The following is a 19,170-nucleotide window of genomic DNA, read 5'->3' on the forward strand; positions in this document are numbered from 1 at the left end:
TGCACGCGCGCGCGCGCACACACACACACACACACACACACACACACACACACAAACCCCACCACCACCACCATTTATCCGTTCATCCATTGATGGATGTGGACATTTAGGTTGTTTCCATATCTTGGCTATTGTAAATAATGCTAATGAATGTAGAGGTGCATACATCTTTTTGAGTCAGCGTTTTCATTTTCTTCAGATAAATAGTTGGAAGTGGAATTACTGGATCATGTGGTAGTTCTATCTCTAATTTTTTGAGGAAGCTCCATAGTGTTTTCTATAGTGGCTGCACCAATTTACATTCTTACCAACACTGCACAAGGGTTCTCTTTTCTCCACATCCTCACCAACACTTGTTATCTTTTGTCATTTTGGTAATAGTCATTCTAACGGGTGTGAGGTTATATCTCATTGTGGTTTTGATTTGCATTTCTCTGATGATAAGTAATGCTGAGCATCTTTTCAGGTATTGGCCTTGTGTATGTCTTCTCTGGAAAAATGTCTATTCATATCTTTTGTCCATTTTCAATAGGACCGTTTACTTTTTTACTGTTGAGTTATATCAGTTCTTTATATATTTTTGGATATTAGTCCCTTAATGGATATGATTTGCAAATACTTTCTTTCAGTATATTGCCTTTTTATTTTGTTGATTATTTCCTTTGCTGTGCAGAAGCTTTTTATTTTGATATAGTCTCATTTATTTTTGCTTTTGTTGCTTTTGCTTTTGGTGTAGGACTTTAAATAAATCACCACCAAGATCTATGTTAAGGAGCTTACCACCTATGTTTTCTTCTAGGCATTTTATGGTTTTCAGGTGTTACGTTAAAGTCTTCAATCCATTTTGAGTTCATTTTTGGTACAACATAAGATAGGAGTCGAGATTCATTCTTTCACACATACCTGTCCATTTTTTTCCTGATACCATTCACTGAAAGGCTGTTCTTTCCTAATTATATACTGTTGTCTCCTTTGTCATAAATTTATCGACCATATAGGCATGGGTGTACTTCTGTGCTCTGTATTCTGTTCCATTAGTCTATTTCTGTTTTTATGCCGCACCATACTGTTTTATACACCATAGCTTTGTAACATAGTTTTAAATTAAGGAGCATGATGCCTCCAGCTTTGTTCTTCTTTCTCAAGATTGTTTTGGCTATTTGGGGTTATTGTGGTTCCATGCAGATTTAATATTGTATTCATCTATTCCAAACTTCTTAAATGCTCTTTAAACATTTCTCTCTAAACATATTGCATTAGAATAAACCTAAGAGAGAATGCGGTCTATAGTTGAAGTCACATGCAGAAAAGCTCCCATAATTATCTCCAAGTGCCATAGTCAGTTGTCATTTTAAAAACTGAAGACCTCAAAATCGAGGGTAGTTTTTAGTCTCTAAAAAGGGTTTTAGGTTCATCAGGTTCTTGATGAATATAAGAGGCCACTCATGGACAAATGCTAACTTTATTTAAATTTGAATGTCCTCAAGAGCAATGTTCCCCAACCTTTTTGGCACCAGGGACCAGTGCTCCTATGAGAATCTAATGCCTGATGCAGCCCATTGAAGACCCCTGCTCTAGAGGATATGCTTTAATTTTCTCTGACGACCTAGCTCAATATTTAATACTTTGCTTGTTAGTGGCCCTCAATCCCTTAGGCTGTGGTAAAATAAAATATCCATTCTGGTTCTGTATTTAGTTGGAGGCTGGACAAACCTATAACATGGTTAATAATGTCCTCCAATTGCCCCTCTTCATTCACATGCACGTACTTCTTTTCCAGAAGGCACAGCCCACAACACAACCATAGCAGCTCCTCAGAGCACATAATGTAGACAAAGAAAAATGTGGCTTGGTTTTACTTTTCTCCTCACTTCCAGGAATCAACCTGTTATAGGGAGATACTGTCACACACATATTTAATTTTGTGACATGACATCAAAAGTTATCTGTCCCTATCTAGCGCAGCTCTCATCCTCTGTCAGCATCAAACTTACTAAGTTCTCAGACCCCTCTGTGCCTTCTTACCTGACTCCTTGTTCTTTTTGATCATGGAAAGTAAGTGGCTCCACATTTCCAAGACCGAACTAGGGATCACTTGTGTTGCTAAAGCTCCAAAGCCATCACTTAGATGGATCATTGGAGTAAACAAAATTGGAATTAGAGTTGTCAAGATTATAGACTTTGCAGTAGATGAAAAGAAGTAATATTTAATATATGATTAGATCATTTCTTTCTAAGCATAAAATAAGAGGAAGAGATCATAAAGGGAACATAGAAAGACCAGAATGCATAAAAGCAATGTCTATTTCATAAGATATTAAATCAAATTAAAAGACAAAGCATTGGGGAATTTATATAGCATATAGCATAGGATTACAGCATTATAACATAGGATCTCTTATAAACAAGATGCGTTTGCAAATCAGTGTGAAAAAGATAAAAGTCTTCAATTGAATATGGGCTAAGAATATGGGCATTTCATCAAAAAAGAAATATAAACAGTGGTGAATATTGTAAGTTTCAGTGTCACATGTATCACAAATTGATAGCAATCTGAAGTTAGTTTAATTTATTAAAAGGTAATATCCACTGTAAGTGATGGTATGGGAACCTGAACACACTTTTGCTTTTCTGGTAGAAACATAAAATCATTCAATCATTCTTGAAGTAAATTTGATGACATATTTTAACAAATTTTAAATGTGCAAGATAGTTGAAATGATTTCTATTGGCAGGAATTAACCCAATAGAAATGATCAGAAATGAACATAAAAAATAAATTATATAAATATATTGAACCAAGAGTTATTAACAATGCAAAAATTTAGAAACGTGAAATGACACAAAAGAATGATTAAGGTAAGTATACGTATAAAGCTTGATCAAAAATGAAATGTGATATGGCTGTAAAAAATTTTATTGGGAAAATCACTTAAAGACATTGGGAAATATTAGCTTAAGTGCAAAAAAAACCAAAGTTTAAATGAAATAGTATGTACAGTATTATTCAGGTTTGTTTAAAATAAGTTTGTGTGTGTTACATGTCAAAATATTAACAGTGGGATTACAGTTCTTATTATCTAATAAACTTATAATAATGAATATGTAATACTTTTATAATTATAAAAAAAGGAAGGGAAAAAGAATTTCTTTTAGAATCCAAGAATTTGGATTTCCACGTATCACTAAATATGCTTCGAACAGATTCCTCTTATCTCTACCTCCTGAATGAAGGGAATCTCTTTGATTCTACCCTTTACCTCTGTTACTCTTCAATTTATGTCCCTAACATCTCTACTGTTACCATACCATTTCTAACATCTTGATGAGTGTTTCTCAGGTCATGATTTCATCATGCCTGACCATCTTTCCACTGCCCAGGACTTTACCACTTCTTAGTGACACATGTGAAATCTCATACCTCAACATTTTCTCAAATTTGCTCTTGCTTCTTTCTTTCTGTTAATGCTGGTATTTCTTGTATCAAAATTGTTTTAGACTTTGTTCCCCCTCGTTTCTCATACATCTTTCAGCTTCTCTGCCTACTGAGAGATACCACACACCTTTGCCCTTAATAAATAAGAGATCTCCTTATAGTGACATGCACTCAGCCACACAATTTAATCACTATGTTCTATACCATCCTCACGTTAATCTTCTTAAAATTCTGCTTTGATCTTGTCAATATCTTCTTCAAGCTTTTGCAGTGTCTAGGAGATGAAGTGTGCACTCATTCTCTCATTTCAAACTGTTTCAAACAAAACCTTTTGATCTTCCAAAGCATAACTTTTCTGGACCCTATTCCCTCACTCAAACTCTTCTCTTTTTATCTCCCCCTACTCCACTGGTTTTCCTGTTAACTTTGTTTCTTAGTAGGTTAACTTTACTATTTGCTGTGTAAATAACAGTTTATACCTGGTGTTTTGGCATAATTATTAGTAGTAATCTCTTTCAGTTTAAAGAGTTTGGACAGTAAATTATATGGTTATCTTCCTTATCTAGTTCAAAACAAAAAGTAACACTTGCTAATGTGTATATAAACAAATGTCTGCTGGTGAACCACACACTATGAGCTCAGGTACTAAAGGGAGTCAAAGAATGTCTTCCTAAATCTTGTACTGAAAAGGAATTAAACTGTTCTTTAATCACTGTGCTTCTAGATGACCTTTTAAAGCAGATTTGGTATATCAAAATCATCTTGATTAGAGGTGATGGAAAATATCTATAACTGCTAAATAACAAGGGGGATTATTTTTCTTTCATCCTTCTTTGTTCCCCCCCCCCACCCCCACCACCACCTCTGATAAGATGGGATTGTGCATGGGAAATAAGTTTCTGAGGACATGACTTAATTCTCTTGTGTTAGAAGTCCCCCAAACTACTCCCAGATTTGGTGACTTGCTAGGAGGACTCATGGCTATGCTATATCACAATGAAAGGTTATAAAGAAAAATCAGCAAAGGATGCATAGGGCGAAGTCTGGGGGAAACCGGGTAAAAGCTTCCAAGAGTCATTTCCCAGTGGGAACACACAGGACACATTTAATTCCCGCAGCAATGAGTCGTTAAAACGTGTGAAATGTTGTCTATTAGAAACTCATGATAAACTGAGTGTCCATGGTTTTTATTGGGAGCTGGTCACATAGGCACTTTCTGCTTCTACCCAAATTCCAAACTCCCAGAAGGGAAGCAGGTGTTTGAAGTAAACCATATTGTTTACCCAAACAGTTTTGGCATAGTGTGCTACTTTTATCAGTTAGGGTGCTGGGAATGCTCTCAAAGTTAACATTCCCAGATGCCAGCCAAAGGCCAGCCTCGTAAGCAGGCCTTTCAGTGGATAGCATCCATGCCGGCTGTGCTCTTTCTGCACAGCTTTGTTGACTGAAAATAATCATTTATGCTCTAAAAGTGTCTCAACATTCTTGATTGTTCCCATGTGCTAGTCAACACAATGATGTTATCTTTTAAAGTAAATAAAACCTTCAGAAATAACATGTGGACTAGAATGTTATCTCTGAGACTAAAAAATATTCTTGTATCTTTTACACCCAGTGGTATACTGGAGCTTTCTCTTGGAGAGCCAATTTTCTCATCTACCTCCCTCATTCAGTGATGTTGGGTTTGTGGTTTGGAACTGGCTGTTTTGGAAGTATTTACACCACCAAAACCAGCAGATTCTTCAAATCAGGCTTTCCCCAAGAAAGCCAGTTGTTAAAGATTTATTAGCATACCACTAACTATACCTCCTTATCATTCATTCTATAAATAGTATGTTCCTCTAAGCGGTGGTAAGAAGAAAATATATATGATTTGTATGGAATACTAATTGTCTTTTTGTTGATATGTGTATCGTTTTTTTAAATTTTTTTTTATGCCTACAGCACCTGGTCTTCCTAGGTGGTCTACCCATCCAAGTACTGACCAGGCCTGACCCTGCTTAGCTTCCGAGATCAGACAGGATCAGGGTAGCATGGCCATAGACTTGTATCTTTCTTAAACAATCTTTGGAAGCTGAAAAGCTTCTGGTTCAAATTTCCTACCTGACTTATATGTTCTTTCGTATATTAGTTCAGAAACTTAGAATTCTCAACTTTGAAAACCCCTATTGAGTTGCTAATAATATTGACCTATTTTTAATTATATAAATAAATGCATAGTAAGTATAATTATTTTTAAAGGTGTTTCAAATGAAGTTTTAAGATACTATGATGTCCAAGCCAGCAAATTTAATTTTATCTTTTTGTTTTAAGCTTTTGTTTGTGAAATTATTGTAAAATGGCTCCAAAGTAATATTCTATTCCCAAACTGTTGCTGGAGGATACTTAGCATTACCGAGAGCCCATTTTTTTCATCTGCTTTTAGTAATCTCAGCTGGCAGTAAGGAGTGTGAAATTGGGCAAGAAAAGTGAACTCACGCCTCTCTATTAAACCAAAGTCAGTTTAAAAGAGGGCATCCAAGGATGTAGTGGGTATAGAAGAGGGGAGAAGAGGCAATGCAAAAAGAAATGAAATTATCTCAATACTTTTCCCACACTTTATCAGTAGAATCTTTCTGCAGTCATGTAGCACAAATGTGCATGACATTGATGGAGCATGAATCATTAGGTTAAAACCATTGAATTTTTTTGGCTCTGCTATCAGTATTATCTTCCTAAGACATTACCTAATGATGTGGCTCTCTCCTGCTTAATATTCTCAGATGACTCTTTCTCAATTAAAATGCAGATTTGTTATACAGTGTTCAAGAACTTTTATGGTGTGATGCCAGCTTTACTTTTCCCTGCTTCCCTCCACTTTCTCTGTCAACAGACTCTGTCAAACTGTCATGTCTCTTTACTTTTTCATGGGAGTAACCCTTTTTAAAATTTTTGACTACTTACTGCCAGTTATTCATCTTAGAATTCAACTCAAACCACCACCGTTTTCTCCCAGAACTTAAGACTCATTTTCTATGATCCCAGAGATTTTCAAATATATTTATATACCTCTTCTATATTGTTTTTAAAAATGTAATGAATGTTGTCTGCTTGTTTGGTATTTTTCCCCCCTCCTACCCCATACACTATAAGCTCTTATGGGCAAGGACTGTGTTTTCCTAGTCTCTTTATTCCAAGGACATAATAACTGCTATATAAAAACTTCCGACAGAACTTAATTTTTAATAAAAGTTTCAGGGTAGAACAGCATTTGAGTCCCTGTCCCACATAGAACCATCAGTAATTACTCCGTGTGTCATGATTTGCTTTTGTGCCCTTTAGGCAGATACACAGATTGACCGAGAGCATCAAAACTTCTATGAAGCATCACTAGAATATGTCTTTAAAATTCAAGAAGTTCAAGAAAAAAAGAAGTTTGAATTTGTTGAACCGGTAAGTTTTAGTTTCCCTGTAAAAAACTAAGTCTAGTATGCCCTATGAAAAAAAATTGCACTTTTCCTGTTGAAAATTATGATTTTTTAAAGTAAAAAGAGGAGGGCAGAATGGAGGAGGGGGTGAATAGTTTACATTATTAGAGTTCATAGCACAAAGTGAATCTTGATGTAAACTGTGGACTTAAATAATGATGTATTAATATTGGATTAGCGTCTGTAACAAAGGTACCACACTAATACAAGATATTAATAACAGGAAACGGTGTGTACAGGGACTAAGGAGATATATGGGAACATTGTAATTTCTGCTCAGTTTTTCTGTAAACCTAAAACTGCTCTAAAAAAAGTATTGATTTCAAAAAGCTAAAATTAAAAATAAAAAGGCGTGCATTACATATACCTAAGAAAATACACCTCACCACTAAAGTGACCCATTTACCAAACCTTCAGGTAAAGGAAGAACATAAGGCTGTATTTCTCCCTTTGTTCCACCCCACTTCCTTGCAAGGCTGGGATCTGCCTGACTTTCCAGTGAAGTCATTTATTTTCCTAAGTCAGTGTAAAAAGTAATGGATTCCCTAATGTAAACCGCATTACAGAAAAGAACAGGTGGCTGGTCTTTATAAGCTTACTTCATTTTCTTAGTATTTTTCCCCAAGTAATACCCTAATGTCACAATATTGGCTAAGGAGGCACCTTTATGAGGCATCATCTGTAATGACTAAAAGTTCTATAGTCGAGATAATCTTTTGTTAATTTATAATGTTCAATTCCCATGAGATGAGAGGACAGCGATAGTAAAATATGTAAGTAATCAAATATAATTTAAGCTGTAATGTTCTTAAATTATGTCAGTTTGTAAAAAAAAATCTATTTATCTTAAGAAAATACCGTGTTCCTATCTTAGTGGAGTGATGGAGAAAAGGGAAAGAAAGACACGGTGTAAAACATATCTGACAAAACTTACTTCCTGGTGGAACCTGTCAGTGATTCCCTAAAAATGAAAGGAAACAGACAGAGCAGAGGCCGGAAAGAGTTATCACTCCCAGTACCTCTGTGTCACTCCTCTCCCTTCTGCTGGAGCCACCTGACTTTCTCCTGTAAACTGGCCACTCCACAGGTTTATAAGACCAACCCTTCAGCCAGAGGGACTTAAGGAACTGGAAACTACACGCAGGCTTGGGGATTTAACTTTTACCTTTTGTTTGGGTTGACAGTCTTAACTTAAAGTTCTCTTTGCCAAACAGCTAAGCCCTTAAACCCTTAGAATAAATTGGTAACTTCTATTTAATAGACACTTTGAGGATCTGATTAAACATTTTTTAGGGGGTCTTCTGAAACTCATCTGGGCTTCATAGGCAACTGGATCAGCCTAACAACCCCTAGTCTAGGAAGATGACCAATACTTAGAATTTCTACTCCCCTTCTCATGGACTAATTCCTGCCTCTTTGCAATTTATCACATTTTACATAGAAAGTGATTGTAGCTGTCTGGTGATCTCCTACCATGGTTTTTGAAGCCTTTCTACTTGCTGGCAAACTTCCTTCTAAGGGGCTGCTTCTTGGGATTTCTGAATTTTACTTCTTCTTGACACTAAACTGTAGCGTACTCCTGATAATTCTGATAGTCTTCCTTCATACTGCTTCCTTACCTGTCCCCATTCCCTTCAGATACTATGCTCATTTGCTGCACTGTTCTTCCGCACACTTGGAATGATCTTTTCACATCTGGAATAATCCTTTCACATCTGTAATACCTGTCTTGCTTCTGGAGGGGCATGCAGGTGTCCTGTTTCCCTGTCTAAGCCTCTTTTATGGCCCATCCTGTCTGCAAACAGTGAACTAGAACATTCTGTCAGATGACATCAAGTATATAGGGAGAAGATTGTGAAATCGTTTGCTCACAGGTACCAGAAGGAGCGATAAGGATTTTTTAATTCCTGTGATAATACGTGCAGAGAAGTGGAAACTCCTTTAATTGAAGGAGTTTTCTTCCTTCTGTCTACTGTATCCCAAAGTGGGATGGTCTGAAAAATCTTCTGTAATGCATACCTTTCTCCTGACACCACAGTCAAAATTAATGTTAAATTTGTCCTCCTTCCAAAATGTTTTTTCGGCTGCTGTATTTTTCCTATTAGAATGTCTGGCCAAACCAAATAGTACTGTCAGTTTAGTCTCGTTCTCGTTTCTAGCCGCAAAGTCTCTTCCATGGGGTTTTACTTAATTTCCATTTCAATAATGAGGAGAATAGAAATGGGAGCAATGAAACATGGGCATGGCATGTCGCTCTTTGGGTTATGCATTTACAAATTAATTTGAAAGAAAAACGTTTTTAAAATTTCAAAAACAAAACTCCCAGGAGCTATAGACAAAAAAACAAAAAACAACAACAACCAAAAAAAACACACATGGGGATACTTTAATATCTTTGCAGTTTTTATTCTGCAGAAATCCAATTCCTGCCGCATTACTGTTTTATATTACAGAAATCTGGCAATCTATTCTAGTTTAGCCCCGATTTATTTAACAAGCATTAGAGTAAAGCAAAATCCTCTAGGGATGTGACTTTTTTCATTAAGATGTAAGATATCAAGTAAGTAATATAAATAGTCCTGGTGATTTGCATTAAATAACATTCATTATGATGATCATTTGAGAAAATTTTACATTGTTTCAATTAATGTCAAGCTCCTAGTACGTGTGACAGAACTTCTGCAGAATATTCAGGTGATATTAGAAATAAATATTCCTACGGTGTCATTATTTCAAGGAAAAGCTGTGTCTAAAACATAGAAAAAAAGGCTCATTTACACATTTTAAATAATAAACTGTTATATTTGTAAAGCATATTGTAAGTCAGCTTTTTAAACTCAATTTTTCATTAGCTGTATAATTTTAATAACCATCTTTTATTTGTTTGTTTGTTTGCAGTTTATCACATTTTGCAGAGAAAGTTATTGTAGCTGTCTGGTGATCTCTAGACCTGCACTATCCTGTGTGGTTATAGAGCATTTGAGAGTAGGCTAATCTAGACTAAGGTGTACCATGAGTGTGAAATCAATATTAGATTGCAAAGGTTTAGTGCAAAAAAAAAAAGTTGTCTTGTTAATACCTCTTTTATATTGGTTACATGTTGAAATAATAGTATTTTTGATATATTAAATAAAATACTAAAATTAATTTCACTTGCCTTAAAAATTGTTTTTTAAATGTGGCTGCTGGAAAATTTAGTTTCACATTGGTTTGGATTTGTGATTCACATTACGTTTCTGTTGAATGGTGCTAGACCTCATCCTCTCAAATTTGCCAACAAGGTTAACAGTTCAGGTCTGTAATTGGGGGAAAAAGAGATAAGAGGGGAGAAACATCATCTCCTGACTTCCTGATTGTATAATCCTGCTACTTCTCAGAGTTGCCTGGAGTTTATGAGAATTTTGCGAGATTAGGAGAAAAAGATTGAGAAGTTAACTGAACATGAGCAGCTTACATAAGAGAGTTTTAGCCCTAGTGTGTCACAAGTATATTATGGTGCATGCAAGTTTGCAGCTCAGAAAACAAAGAATCTTATAATTCTCTTATGGCTCATTCAGCTATAGTTTGTGTATGTTTTTATTCCATCCTTTGAGCACACTTAGTTGGGACTGATGTTTTGTGAGCAGCTACTGGGAGCTGTTTTCTTCATGTTATCTCACATAAACTCCACAACATTTTATTATTACATAGTTGTTATCCTTCCAGATGAGGAAGTTAAGTCACAGAAAGATAGATAGTTGTCTGAGGTCAGAAACCTAAATAGGGGGAAAGCCAGAAATTTGGAACACAAATCTGAAGTCACTGTATAGTTCTATTTACTGCCTTATTGGCTACTTGATGACAAAAATTAGTCCCTCGCAATATTTGCTCTGACCAAACAAAATGGATGACCCATAAAATTGTATCGTAAAGCTATTTTAATTTCTTAGAATAAAATAAGAGGTTGACCTTTACTTTGGTGAAGGTAACTGAATCAATGCCACATACCTGCCCATTCATTCATTTGTTCTTCCCTTCTTCTTTCATCATTTTGTTTTACAAGTTGTCTCCCCAGTCCACTGTTGACCAACCACTTTCCATGTAGAGAGGTACAATGGCTGAGTGGGAATAAGATGGAATTTGGCTCCAACCTTATAGCTGTGCAATTTTAGTACATTTTCAAACTCTGTGCCTCAGGTTTTTATTTGTAAATTAGGAGTAAAATTTATACGTAGTCCCCAGGATTGTGGTGAGGCTCAATTAGTACGAGTAATGTGGAGAGCAAGTGCCTGGTGCATGGTTAGCATCAGTAAGGTATCAACTGTGTGATCTCCCTCGTGGACCATGACCACTAGAAATGATGAATCCATTTATGAGTGTGGCTTCAAAGCCAGAGCAACTTTTCAAAAACACATTTAAAATTTTTAACATTTCAAAATATACATCTAAATTCTGTAGGAGCATTTTCATATTAGAGTATTCTTTTTAGACTTCACTATGGTCTTTTTGTATTACATTTAAAAATAATATAGAAATGAAAATAAACCATTATATAAAAACTAAAACAGACTGCTTTTCATACTCTTCCCTTAGTCTCCTAAATTTAATTTTAAATCATTAGCTGAAGAAAATTTGACTCAATTTGCTTAGTATGCTTTAGCTCTAGCTTATTATATCATGAAATATACTATAAAATACTTTTTGGATTCTCTAAAAAAGGTTGGCTAATTTTGACACTGAACAAGAGCTACTTGGTAATTAAAACTTGCTAATATAATAATTAAATATATCTCGGATAGTATATAGACCTAGAAGTCTTGAAAGTTAAACCTTTTTGTATTCTTTTTCAATATGATTGGTTAGCTTTAATACAGAAAATTTAAGTGAGGGTAAATCAAAGTAAGCAGATAAGACAGTGTCAGTTTTTTATAAACTGTAGGACTAAAGGTTAAATTTCTATCTGAAAACCTAAGTGCAATCATTCTTTTAAAATTAAATAATAAAGCTCTCTTTAGGTCATAGGCCTTAAAATCCATATTGACCCTTTTATTCAGTTCTAGATACTTTTATTAAAAATCTGAAATTTGTAATAGTAGTTAGTGAAAAAATTTTGGAAAAGTAAGAAAAATACATTTTGTTCATTTGGCTGATTCATCTTGAACTTCATTTTAGAAATCAGTCTTGGAAAGGCCTGGTCTCAAGGTGGCTTCTGCTGGACTTTAATCACCTTGTTGGTGATACTCTCATCCTCATTCCTGTCCAGCTGAGAAGATAGGCTGACCTTTATTCTTAATTGCTGTCTTCCTTTACTGGAGTTTACTTCCTAGAATTTATCTGAAATTCCATCCTTTTGAACGCTTAGAAATAACGCCTTCAGGAACTCCAGTGATTCTTCACTGCTGAGGCAATATTATACAGACACGACTTTCAAAAAGTTTTGGCTTTTTAAAAATTAATCGAATCTGTTAATTTATTTGTTCTTCCATCCTTTTTTTTTGGTCATCCTATTTTAAACATGTGCCCAGGCTACAGTTGATCAACCTCTTTCTATCCTTGGCTCTCCTTTATTTTCAGTTTTCTCCCTTATTTGGTTAGATTTTGATGCCCACTCATTTCTACTCAGTAAACTCCTCTCAGCACTTATGCATTAGACTTAAAGCATTTCATAGTCATTTTGAGGCTGTTCTCTAAGATATTTATCTCACTAAGTTTCTTCCAAGTAAGGAATAGCAAAGATTACAGGTTTTAGCTCACAGGTCCAACACATGTACAGTGTGAAAATTGCCACCTTGCTTTTGATTTCTTTTAGTGTATCATGGTGCTCTGTGTATGGGAAGTGTTTGTTTATTTTATTTAAAAATAGCCTTATTGGAATCTATTTCACATATCAAACAATTCACCCATTTTTAGTTAATTTTTACCTATGGTGTGAAGTAGGGGATCCAACTTTATTGTTTTGCATGTGCTATCCAGGGCTCAAAGAATCCATTTGTTGAAAAGACTATTCTTTACTCATTATACGGTCTTGGTACCCTTGTTGAAAATAAGTTGACCATAGGTGTGTGGGTTTATTCTTAGACTCTCAATTATCTTTCACTGATTTATAAAACTATCATTGTGCTAGTATCACACTGTGTCGATTACCATTGCTTTGTATTAAGTTTTGAAATTGAGGCATGTGAGTCAACTACTTTGTTTTTTGAGCTTGTTTTTACTGGTTTATGTTTGTTTCAGTATTCAATTCCATATGAATGTTAGAATTAGCTTGTCAATTATTACAAAGAAATCAACTGGGCCTCTGGTGTGCACATCAGCTTGGGGAATATTGCTGTCTTAACAATATTAAGTCTTTCCAATCTATGAATGTGAAATATTTTCCTTTTATTTCGACCTTCTTTAATTTCTTTCAACAATGTTTTGTACTTTTCAAACTATTAATTTTGTACTTCTTTTTAAAGAATGTATTCCTAAGTATTTTATTTTCTTGAAGTTATTGTAAATTGAATAGTTTTTCAGTTTCATTTTCAGATTGTTCATTACAAGGTATAGAAATATAATTGATTTTTGTATATTGATTTTGTGTCCTGCACTGTTTCTGAACTTGTTTATTAGTTTTGGTAGTTTTTTTAGCAGATTCGTTAGGATTTTCTTAAGAGCCTTTTCATTCCAGTCGTTCTGCTTAGTTTAGGCAACAGTCATCTGGAATCACTGCATCAATTGCTCTGTGGTTCTTGCCCTCACTTCCATGCTAGCCCAACCCTTTTTCTCACTTTTCTCTGCCAGTCACAGTATCACTGGTAACTGTGAGCCCTTAAGGTTTGAAACCTGCTGACTTATGAATGGGCTGGGAAATTATGAACATTTGAACCTTTGCTGACTTGTGATGGGTTCTGGAAATGATTACTTACCTGTAAATGCAGTAATAATTTTCACAGTTGGTCAGGTTATTGGAGTGACAGAACGTAATTTGATTCTAAAACCCTTGATAATAATAAAGTGCTATATGATTTTTTTTCCTGATGATAAAAGTGACTGACTTTCTTAATATTAAAACCTAATCTGTCTCTCTAGTGGTTTGTAGTTGTTATTATATTAAAGGCAGGATTAGTTTAAGTCGAGACACAGTAGTTTTTTACCACAATGATCCACACACTCGGGCAGACTGAACAAAGAAAATGACACGTGAGAAATGCAATTCTTCAAGATTCAGGCTGTCTTATTAAGTTCCCTTAACTTAGCATCATGGAATTTGTTGTGAATGAAATGAACCAGAATGTATTCAAACTTAAGAAACGTTTAACTTTGCTACCATCTAGAGGCAGTTATTTCATGCATGTTGTCTTTATTATAAAACTTTTCCCAAACCTGCTTCCAAAATAGGTGTGAGACAAAAGGAAAAGTTGTGGGTTCTTCGTATGTATTTTTTCTGTACCTTCCAAGGAATTGTACATTCCCTAGTGGGTGCCCTGCATAACTGTGAAGTTAAAACATTTATCTGCTACTTAGTGCATCTGAATTCTGTTAGAAGATGCCAGTGGAATTATGGACCTCAGGGAATTGGGTATTCTATAATTACAGATATCTTAAAGTATCTTTTTTATAAGTTTAACTGAATTTTTTATACTTAGGATGATATTAGAATAGCGTGTTCCTTGTGTGGCATCCAATTCATAAGACAGTTTAATTTTAGACTGATTATGGACATTAAACGTGAAACAGTACTCCTTTTAACAACTTCTTAACAATTATTTGGATATTTAGAACACTAGTGTTCTCTTTATACTTCAAAAGTATTTTCTTATTTTGTCTCTGAAAACTTCTAAACCTACATATCCAAGCCCCAGCTAATTAAAGGTATTTCTAACCCCATTTTAAACCACAGTTCTTTTTAATTGGGCCCCAGTATATGCAGATTATATATTTGAAATTATTGGCAATTCGACAAATATATCATAGCATCATTTTAATAAAGGATTATTGACTAGTTTTGATAATTTTCAGTTGATGTAAAGTTGACAGTAAAATTCTAAAATTGACCAGTGATGTTAAACAAGAAAAGGAAAGTTTTTAAAATATAACAAAACCAATTTAAAAGTATATGCTTTCTGAAATGAACATTATATTGGAAGAAGTTGACTTGTTATAGGAAGAAAACCTTAGGTTATTATTTTCAGATAGAACAAGCACTTGTTTGTTGGAAATCATAATGCACATAGCAATTGATGCTTACCTCAGTCCCCTTGCTTCCCCAGACAGAAGTAGTGCCTGGATGTTATTTACATGTAAAAATGATTTCAAATTATGTTTCTTCCTTAATTTAAAATAATAGTTTACAGACATATTATGCTATTTGAATCAAAAAACCATTACCAGTTTTCAAAAATATTTTTTACCTTTATTGTTGGAAGAGGTTGAGGAAGAGAGTGAATTGGTGGACAAGACTGTAGAGTAAAATCCCAGTGAATTAAATGAAAAAGTTTAAACAAATTTTCAGTTATAACTTGTTTTATATCAACAACTGTGTGTGTAGCTCCATGGAGAGCCACTCTTATTGGATGAATCAGAACATTATAAATAAGCACACATGAATTTGGTATTCGGCTAGGAATATAGAAATTGTGGTTTTCTAAAGAATGTTTTACTTTAACTCTTATGAAAGATCTATATCTGTCTCCATGTTTTTGCTCAACTCTTCAATTTTGAATTATTCCCACTCCTTGTCAAAATGTTATGTCAAATACTCAAATCAGTACTGCCACCTAGTGATATTTTTCTTAATTTCATCTAGACAAATCCTAATTCCTTCCATTGGCTCGTTTTATCTCTAATTTACTGGTTTAGTCTTTCTCACTTCACAGGTTATATCTCCCTGTTTCCGTTAGAATTTTTTCTAGAGTAGATCCTATGTTCCTTTGGTCTTTCTCCGTTAATGATCTCTCCTGGATATTTCTGCAATGTGTTTGAATGTTAAAGTAGTTAACATGACAGCTGTCCATGACAAGACTCAAAAATCAGATCATTGTCTACTGAAAAAGGAAGTGAAAATTAGCTTTTGTGACTTCTGCTTCACATCCATAATTTTAGTCTCTGCTTTGTCAAAGAGATTGAAATTGTATTAGCTGAGGCATTAGAATGAAATATAATTGCCCCACTTTGTTATATTTGATGGTCATTTTTTAAAAACACGTTTTCATGGCTTCTTTTTTTTTATCTCTTTATTTTTGCAGCTTTTGTCATTCCTTCAGGGTCTGTTTACATTTTACCATGAGGGATATGAACTTGCCCAGGAATTTGCACCATATAAACAACAGCTGCAGTTCAACTTGCAGAATGTAAGACTGTACCTGTTCTCACTGCATCTCCTTAGTGATGATCATAGCGCAACTAAGTTTTTACCAAGCCAAACCTTGGAGTCTTTCCAAACTTATCTAAGTATAATAAAACCTCACTAATTTAGAAAAGCCACATTATAAATTTATTTGATTTTGTTTTCTAGCTGCTGTTGAAAATACACCAGGAAAGAGCTAATATTAATGTTTAAAAACAAGTGTACTAGAAAATTTCATAAAATTAAATAATACTGAGGTGTAGGCACCTGGAAGTTTGGAAACTTTTGCCTTTTATTCAATTTTCTCATTACTTCACTGGGTGAACTTAGGCAAGTTTTATTTTCTGAGAGGGCAGCATTTCTATTTTTATGAAATGAAGGTTGTACTTTAGCACTCTAAAGTCCCATCCCTATGTGAAATTGTATATATCTGATATCATTTTCAGATATTTTCAAATTAAACATGGTTTGAATATTAAAAATAACTGTTTTAAAGCTTAAATGAGAATTATTTACAAATATCCTATCTATTTCTGCAAGTGCTTATTTTGTAAAGTTGTCTTATCTTTCTGTTTGGTATCTGATTAAATAGTTATACAAATTCTGATTTGCAGATGCTGAACACCACTTACATTAAAAAACAAAAAAAAAGCCAATCTATTTCTATATTATCAAACTTGATAAATAATGAAGTTCTTATTGTTCGAAGTTTTGTATAAATGAAGTTATTTCTGAAACCCCATGTAGTACTCTGTAGCCAAAATAACTTGGAAAGCTCTCACTTAATTTTCGATAAAAAGCTTGGCTTTCACTGCGAATTTGATTTTTGCCATTGTGGAGATGTCCAATCAGTAGAGCTAGGAAGTTGGAGTATCCCATGAGAAATATGTCATTGGATTTATTCTCCTCGTGTTTTGAGCTTTAGCTTTTTATTTAACCTAGATTTTATAGCAGAATCGATTTCACATGTAATTCATTCCATTGTTTTTCAATATGGAATGCATTTGGGCTTTTTCAATAAATATTAAAGGGGAAAATTATAAAAGCTAAAGTATTTTTATGATTTATTTTTATATTAAATGTGATCGTATTAAGATTCCTGGGATTTGAGAACAGGAATAGGAAAAAATTCTGATCCCTACATTGAAAAGAGAATAGTAGCAAAAGTGACAATTAAGAAAATTCAATTCTTTTATTATGGGCCATAACAAAATCTTAGAGTTAGGTGGTGATGATTTTTATGTTTTCAAATGTGTATTGTTGAGATAATGTGGCTTGAATGCGAAAGAGGTTTTCATAGAGAAAAGATGCTTTTTACATCTTAAGTAAACTTGCTGTAATGTGAGCAAACTAGTTCTTACAAGAGAAGTTAGAACTTGGAAACCTATTTATTTTCTGTGAGTTAATTAATATACTGACCTCGTGAACTGTATTAGGATTTCTGGAAACCAAGCTAAGTGATATTTCTTCAAAAGTGTTTGGAATAAAAATGATGAACTCTTTTCATCAAGTGCCACATGTATCAAAAGTATGTGAATTTAATTTGTTTTCATTCCCCAAAGGAAATATGTTACTATGTATCTGCTTTTTTTCCTTAGATATTAGTGATTATAAAATTCTATTTAATAAATATTACATATTTTCAGATGCTAAGTAATAATGTTAGAGTGGGAAATAGGAAGAAACACATAGATTCAAAGAGAAACATGCAGAAGATCATGTAGGAAAGTTTCCCCAAAGTCATTCGATATCAGCCATAGGACTCAACATAGAGTATCGCGGACATGGATGAGTAGCGCTGAAAGAATCAAGGTTCTCCTTTGCACAATTTGCAGTTTTGAAACTTTGGGCTGGAGGTTCTCTAAAACTGGTAGGAAAGAACGAATGAAATTGTTATTTCTGTTTACTTAAGACAAGGAATAATTTTGAAAGTACTCGACAAGAGGTAGAGCGGTTGATGCAAAGGATGAAATCTGCCAACCAAGATTACAGACCACCCAGCCAGTGGACAATGGAAGGCTATCTTTATGTTCAGGAGAAACGTGAGTTACAAAGACATAACTGAATGTCTCTTATGGTTAACATTCTGTTTTCGTGAGATGTGATGTGGTTAGTGCTTTTTCCTTCAAGTAGGAAGAATGAAATCCCTTACATCTTTATCAGATTTAATCTGCTCTGTCATCATCACCACCAGAGTGATGAAGTATTTTCACATTTCATCATCAGGATCTCTAAAGTTGGTATATTGTTGAACTTGGAACTTACGATCTTTTGCTGATGATACAGTAACATAAGTTTTAGAATTTAATTGTGAGATCTAATCTCAATTTAAAGTTTGATGGAAAATTAAAATCAAAGCGTTTATCAGAATGAATCATCCTGGTGACTATGATAATAGTTTTCCCCTCCAGCAGCATTATTTCATTGAATTTTGTGTTTTGTCAATTTTCAGGAGTAAAATTGGCAATTATGTAATGTCAGATTGGCACCCTTTTATTTCCTGAGATTGGGAAATGAGCATCAGGCCCAATAGAGCACTCTTATAATTGCCTCATACTAAGAAATCTTTTTCACAAAAATTAATAAAAAGCCATTCAAATTTGTATAACTCGGGTCCTTTCTGCAGGACTAAATTAACTCTCTAATTCAAATAAGATATGCCCTATAGCATCATTCTCATAGTCTTTGTGGTGAGGGAACAATTGTTTTTATTTCCAATCCATCACAGACCTGTGTGTTTGTAAAAAAAGAAATTAAAAAAACAAAAAAAAACAAAAACAAAAACATGTGCTTGGATTTTGCAGCAATGTCAATTTGGTATAAAAGTTTTGAAATGCTTATTCTCACTTTCTGTATTTTCTTTACTTAATGAGACTCACAAACCACATGGAATAGCACTACTATGAAGTTTCCCTGACAGTAGACAATAGGTGAATGAAGTTGTTTTGTTTAGTAAGATA

At 34.2% G+C, this 19,170-nt stretch overlaps 1 protein-coding gene across 3 annotated transcripts in view; it reads left to right on the forward strand.

Moving 5' to 3' along the window:
• Positions 1-19,170, forward strand: part of ARHGAP42 (Rho GTPase activating protein 42) — a 241,876-nt gene that overhangs the window by 176,241 nt on the left and 46,465 nt on the right. For 2 of the 3 annotated variants that reach the window (XM_011369414.2, XM_023536121.1), the window contains 3 exons: positions 6,758-6,868; positions 16,110-16,214; positions 18,123-18,252. In XM_011369414.2, the coding sequence (XP_011367716.1) occupies positions 6,758-6,868; positions 16,110-16,214; positions 18,123-18,252 (346 nt within the window). The remainder of the gene's footprint in view (positions 1-6,757; positions 6,869-16,109; positions 16,215-18,122; positions 18,253-19,170) is intronic. The other variant, XM_023536120.1, reaches the window with a different exon arrangement.

Source organism: Pteropus vampyrus, unplaced genomic scaffold (assembly GCF_000151845.1).
Source record: "Pteropus vampyrus isolate Shadow unplaced genomic scaffold, Pvam_2.0 Scaffold148, whole genome shotgun sequence".
NCBI lineage: Eukaryota > Metazoa > Chordata > Mammalia > Chiroptera > Pteropodidae > Pteropus > Pteropus vampyrus.